The following is a 6,648-nucleotide window of genomic DNA, read 5'->3' as shown; positions in this document are numbered from 1 at the left end:
TGCCACAGTCAGAGCAGCGCCGTCCATCACCAGAGACGTCAGCTGTCACCAGCGATGTCACCTGTCATCGAAGCCTGTCATTGGGGTGTCACCAGCGACGTCCCCTGTCACCTGTCAGAGCAGCACTGCCTGTCACCAGAGAGGTCACTTGGCATCAGCAATGTGACCTGTCATCAGGGCACTGCCACCGGTCAGAGCAGCGTCACCCATCACCAGGGACGTCGCCTGGCATCAGCAATGTCATCCTGCTCCCCAGATGCCATCCTCCTCCCTGTACCCCCACCAATGCCCACATGTGCAATTCCCAGTGGGTACCCCTAGAAAACCAAGCCAGTCCTCAGAAAGAATAAAACATCTGTTTTAATTGGCCAGTAAAATACATTGCAAATCACTAGTATTTTATAAACAGAAACGTTAAGTTATAAATCCAAGGTAAAAATTGCAGCCCCAACAGCTGTGTGTCCAAAAGTCTATTTTTACAACATTTTCCTCCACTAGTTTTGTGACAACAAAGTTCATATCTGCCATGGAGATTAAGAGTCTGAACTACAGTATTTTCAAACAAGAACCGGGAGAAGTCAGTACAAGGATATGTCGTGCTGTGTATTCAAACGGCGCTTCCCACACACCTGCCATCTGCATCCCGGGAGGACGCCCTGTGGCAAAGGCCTCCTCGGCGGTGTGAGGTCTGGAGGGGTCTGCCTGGACCCCATTTTTAGGATGCTCCCCTCCCCAATAAAACAGCAGCCCCGCCCCTGCCCTGCACAGCATCTGGGGGTTCATGACGCAGGTGCAATACTGGCCACGGGCCCTGGAGGGACGTCTCACCCCTGAAGCCCCTGTACCTCAAACTCAGAATGTCTTCCCTTCTTTGATTTTCTTGAGGACCTGCAGCTGGCCTTCCTGAGACAGGCTCCGTTCCTGTTCCATCTGCCTTCCCGGCAGCCTTCCCTTTAGTGGGTATAGGTTTTGACGTTCTGAGTTACTTTGTATCAAAGAGCTAATTAAAAATGGTCCTTAAAAAACATAAAGAAAAACAGCTTGAAAAATGCACATTTCTGTTTTAAAAATCGTCAAACTTCCACGGGGGGTGGCAAATGTTAATTCTGATTTTAAACCCCACTGAACAGCAAAACAATGGGGGCTTCAACTGTGGACTCAGCAGACACCTGGAGAAGCTGGAGCCCACGCTTTTCCCTCCAAGGGACTCTGTGGACAGAACCCGTATCCCCCAAGCACCAAGGACAGCCTCAGACAGGGATTTCTGTGTAGTTCTGCACCTCCCAGCCACAAAACTGACTCTTCAGCCAGGAATCAAACGAACCTCAAAAGTGAACAGGGAGGCCGCCTCCCACGCCGCCTGGACAGCAGGCACAGTGGGAGAGTAATGCTCTGAACGTCCCGATGTGATGAAGCCGAAAGCCAAGACGGGGCCAGCAGTCCCCCCGGGCACAGAGCCACAGAGCCCAGTGCCACACACACCGTGCACGCAAGACAGACGTGCACGTGACACCGTGAGACAGACGCACACACGGCCGGAGGTGCAGGTCACAGCCGACTGGACGGGCCACGGCTCCCTGAGGCCGGCTGCGGCTAGAGCACAGCCCCCACTTCCTGATCCTTCAGCTGATCCCCAGAACCCCACAAACGAAGAGCCAAAAGCACAGAACCGAAGGACGACACAGTCCACCAGGCCACGTGGGCTTTCTGCGGGGGGTGTGGCAGCAGTGGCGGCGGTTCTGGAGAGGGAAGCCCCAGCGCCACTTGTCCATAGGCCGGGCGGCTGCGTCTCATGTGCTGGCTCTGTGCTTTTCCTTCTCTTCTCCCTCCCAAAGGCTGTGGCTCTGCACGGGCAGCTCACTGGCGCCACGGGGCGCGTCCCGCAGACTTTAAATGGAATGAGTGGAGGTCTCGGACTGCTGCCGGATGTAGTTCTGGAAGCTCTTGTCTCCGATGGGGTGCTCCCTGAAAAGGGGGACGGGGGAGGGAATGAGGCACAGCCCCCGCTGCCTGGCACTCACCCATGGCTGCGGGAGCTTTTCTTGTTCCTAAATGTGACCACTCGCACTGCAATCCACACAAAATACAGAATCGCAGAGGAGCCAAAGAGACCACAGGGCCCCGGAGGCACCTGCGGAGCCTCTGATGTGTGCACAGGGGGCAGGCGTGGAAGTGCATGTGCACGTCTCTCCCTGCAGCACGTGTGTAGCACATATACACGCACAGACATGGAACACGGAGACTCCGTGGCACGTGTGCAGAATGTGCACATCTGCACTGCAGAGACTGCTCACGTGTGTGGAGCATGAGCTCCAGGGATACAGATCTGTCCCCCTGTGCTGGGACACTCAACAGGCGTGGGCACCTCCTCCCCACGTGCACACCTCCCTCGTACCATGTGTGTGCACCTCCCCCCGTGGGTCCACTTCCCCCGTGTCCACCTCCTCCACGTGTCCACCTCCCCCGTGTCCACCTCCTCCACGTGTCCACCTCCTCCACGTGTCCACCTCCCCCGTGTCCATCTCCTCCACGTGTCCACCTCCCACGTGTCCACCTCCTCCCACGTGTCCACCTCCTCCCACGTGTGTCCACCTCCCACGTGTGTCCACCTCCCCCCACGTGTCCACCTCCTCCCGTGTGTCCACCTCCCCCGTGTGTCCACCTCCCCCGTGTGTCCACCTCCCCCGTGTCCACCTCCCCCGTGTGTCCACCTCCTCCCACGTGTCCACCTCCCCCGTGTGTCCACCTCCTCCGTGTCCACCTGCCCCGTGTCCACCTCCTCCCGTGTGTCCACCTCCTCCCACGTGTCCACCTCCTCCCACGTGTGTCCTCCTCCCATGTGTGTCCACCTCCTCCTGTGTGTCCACCTCCTCCCACGTGTCCACCTCCTCCTGTGTGTCCACCTCCCCCGTGTGTCCACCTCCCCCTTGTGTCCACCTCCTCCCACGTGTCCACCTCTCCCGTGTCCACCTCCTCCCACGTGTCCACCTGCCCCCACGTGTCCACCTCCCACGTGTGTCCACCTCCTCCCACGTGTCCACCTCCTCCCACGTGTGTCCACCTCCTCCTGTGTGTCCACTTCCCCCGTGTGTCCACCTCCTCCCACGTGTCCACCTGCCCCTACGTGTCCACCTCCCACGTGTCCACCTCCTCCCACGTGTCCACCTCCCCCCACGTGTCCACCTCCCATGTGTGTCCACCTCCTCCCACGTGTTGGGTCCACTTCTTCCCATGTGTGTCCACCTCCCCCCGTGTGCGCCTCCTCCCCTGTGTGCACCTCCTCCGTGTGTGCACCTTCTCCTGTGTGTGTGCATCTCATACCGTGTGTGCCTTGTGTGCACCTTCTGCTACAACAAACAGCATCACGCTTCACGCATTTTTCAACCTGCTGGCTTTTGGCCATGAGGTTGATGGACCTGATGATATCAACGAGGCAACATATTTGGAAGGCAAACGGGGCTGTCTCCCCCAAAGGGTGTCGAGAGGGATCTGATATGATGATGTCAGGGGTGAAGTCACAGCACTCAGGAGGTGCTGCAGGCTCAGTCCCCTGAGCAACTCGGTCCAAGTCGGAGCCACGGGGACCTGTCACTCTCCTGGAGCCTCACCACTGCCCTTCCCAGACCAGCCCCGCATGGTGGAAGGAAGGAAGGGTTAAGAAGGAAGGGAGGGAGGGAGGAGGAGAAGGGTGGAGGAGGAGAGAGGGAGGATGGAAGGGAGGGAGGACAGAAGAGAGGAGTGAGCAGGAAGGTGGAAGTGAGAAGGAGGTTGTACAGCTACACAGGGCTCTCGGGCTTACCCAGCCCTGAACAAGCCTGTGTGGTGGGTTCTGCCACGGTGGACCCTGGGTACCCACTGGATGGAGAGAGTGACACAGACACACCTGCTCACTCCAGGCCGAGAGCCAGTCTAGTACTTTACATAGTTTAAGTCAATCTTCCAGCAATTCAGGAGGGTCTTACAATCCTCTGTCCCATGGAGTGAGGGGGGAGTGGAGCTTAGCTAAGCACCACGTAGCCTGCAGCCTGTAACTAGGCTGAACGTACTCAACCTCACCACACCTGCCTCATGAGACAAGAGTGGGTTTCGTCCACAGCTGACCCTACTCCTGGACACCATGGGTCGCCTGGAGAGATGGCAGAGGGTGTGCCACTCAACCAACGCAGAACAAGGCCTCGGCATAGAGACTAGAGCACATGAGACCAGCATAGCAGAGAGGCTGGGAGGCAGCAGGCGAGGGAGGCACCCCAGACATTGGCTGGGGTCCTGGAGAGCAAAGGCAGCACCTGCTCCGAAGGAGGGACCAGCAGCGCCGGGCCACATCCACTGACCACTGCCAGGTGCCAGCCAGGTGCAACTGGGATTCTCCTCACCAGGCAGACACCTGTGCACAGGCGGTCTCACCCAGGAGTTCCCTGCAGCCCCACCCCCACTGCACCCTCCCACCCACCACGCTGGCCATCCAGGGCAGGCACGAGAGTGGCACTCACTGGCTTCCATATTTCGTCTTCTTGAACTTGTCCCTCTTATACTGGGCGTGCTCCTGCTCCAAAGCCCCGACGCCAGCGATGATCTGCTTCAGTGTCTTGTAAGTCTCCTGGGGGTCGTCAATGACGAACGTCGAATACTCCTCCTGCTCCGGGCCGTCGTACACGGATTTGCTCCCACAGGCCTCTGTGGAGGATGGAGGGGTCAGCGCAGGGCAGGAGCCTAGGGTCCAGCGGCCACTGGCCCCGTCTCCACACAGCTGCATCACTGCAGGCCCCACCCACAGCACACGTCCTTCCAACGCAAGCTCCTCCAGAAAGGGCTGGCCGCCACTCGTAAACGCAGACGGACACAGAAACCATTCCCGCGGGCAGGCCACCTTCCTAATCAGACCACATCACTCCCACTGAAGGCCATTCTGGGGCCTCGTCCCCAGCGGACGGTCATGGAACCCCTGAGCCGGGACAGGGCCCTGTGCCACCTGAGTCCGAACACCTGAACCAGGCACGTCTCTGCCTCACTGCTCACAGCGCCTGGGCACGCACGCCCAGAGCCAGCACCAGTGCCCTGCAGCTGTGCCCATCTCAATGGAATGAATGTGCCCCCAGATCCATGGGTTGAAATCCTAACCCTCAAGGGATGGCGTCTGGAGGTGAGGCCCTTCGGAAGGGACGAGGCGTGATGGTGGAACCCTTGGGCACGGGACGGGCACCCCTATAAAAGACGCCAAGGAAGCTGGCTCGCCCCTTCCACACGTGAGGACACGATGAGACGCTGGCGGGCTGTAGCCCAGAAGAGGGTCCGCAGCGAAACCAGCGTCACTACGCCCTGATCTTGAGCTTCTCAGCCTTCATGCTGGGAGGTGAATTCCTACTGTCGGTAACCACCCAGCCTATGGTACAATTTTATTGCAGCCCAAACTAACTAAAAACCTGGGACTGAGAAGTGGCTGCTGCTGTAACAAGTACCTTCAAATGTGGACTGGCTTTGGAACCAGGTGCTGGGCGAAGGCTGCAGGGGTTTGGGGGTGCATGCCGGAAGCGGCTTGGCTGGTGTGAATGCCCGTGAAGGGCAAAGCTGGGGGCTCGGGAGAGGAGGAGAGCTGCAGAGAAGGCCTGTCTTAGGGGATGTCTACGTAACCCTGAACAGAATGGTGGTACGAGCATGGGTGGCAAGGCTGTTCTAACAACCTCTCAGGTAGAAAGGACGGCCGTGCTACTAGACAGCGGAGAAAAAGCCATCTTCGTGACAAAGTGGACTTGTGTTCACGCCCTCGTGTTCTGGGAGGGTGGAACTTGAGAGTGATGACATCAGACACGTAACTGAGGAGATTTCTAAGCAAAATGCTGGGGGAGCGGCTTGGGTCCTCCTGCTCGCTCACAGCAAAATGGGGGAAGAGAGATGATTTGAAGGTGGAATTGTTGAGCAAAAAGGAACCAGAACTCAAAGAGTTGGTTAAGTTAAAGGATTTGAGAATTAAAATTCCAGCCTCCCGATATCTCAAAAAAATGAGAAAGTGTTTGGAACACTAAGCAAGTGGCCGTGTGGCCATCTGATAAGGAGACAAGTGTGGGGCTGAGCCATGGACTTGACGAACCATCTCAGCCACAGCTGGGAGCAGAGAAGGAACCGTGCCAGCCGGGGACTGCCAGATGGAACCAGGAGACAGAGAAAACAGGATGAAATGAAGGCAGGCTGCGGTGTCTTAAGCCCTACAAGCCAGGCCATAGAGCTATTCAGCCATGAACACGTGCCATTCTTCAAGACGAGGGAAGAAGGACCCTGAAGGGGCAGGGTCATCAGAGTGCTGCTCTCACCCAGAAGGAGTCCACGGACCACGTATCAGACGCAAAATTCTCAGCTGGAATATTGATTAAAAAATAACACTGGCAATAACTAGAAAAAAATCACAATAAGGAATCTGTAGTTCCTCTTTGTATGGTAAGGTTTAAAACGGAGGGTTTAGGGAAAGCTCAGAGCAGCATGTGTGTGCGTGGACTTCAGCAAAGCACCTGCTACATTTTTACGAGTGGCCGCATGATCAAGATGTGAAGTTGTGGAGAAGAAAATGGATCAGCTGGTGGGTTTGTGCCGACTGAGCGTCCAAAATGGATCAGCTGGTGGGTTTGTGCCGACTGAGTGTCCAAAACGGATCAGAGG

At 57.2% G+C, this 6,648-nt stretch overlaps 1 protein-coding gene across 1 annotated transcript in view; it reads right to left on the bottom strand.

The window, feature by feature from the left end:
* Positions 1-337: 337 nt before the first annotated feature.
* Positions 338-6,648, bottom strand: part of RASA3 (RAS p21 protein activator 3) — a 111,887-nt gene continuing 105,576 nt past the window's right edge. Inside the window, exons 22-23 of the mRNA XM_011979417.1 lie at positions 4,491-4,674; positions 338-1,965 (exon numbers count right to left, since the gene is read on the bottom strand). Coding sequence (XP_011834807.1) covers positions 1,890-1,965; positions 4,491-4,674 — 260 coding nt within the window. The 3' untranslated portion in view covers positions 338-1,889. The remainder of the gene's footprint in view (positions 1,966-4,490; positions 4,675-6,648) is intronic.

The sequence above is a fragment of the Mandrillus leucophaeus genome, unplaced genomic scaffold (assembly GCF_000951045.1).
Source record: "Mandrillus leucophaeus isolate KB7577 unplaced genomic scaffold, Mleu.le_1.0 Scaffold201, whole genome shotgun sequence".
NCBI lineage: Eukaryota > Metazoa > Chordata > Mammalia > Primates > Cercopithecidae > Mandrillus > Mandrillus leucophaeus.
The sequence above is the reverse complement of the archived record's forward strand: the minus strand, read 5'-3'. Positions and strand labels throughout refer to the sequence as shown.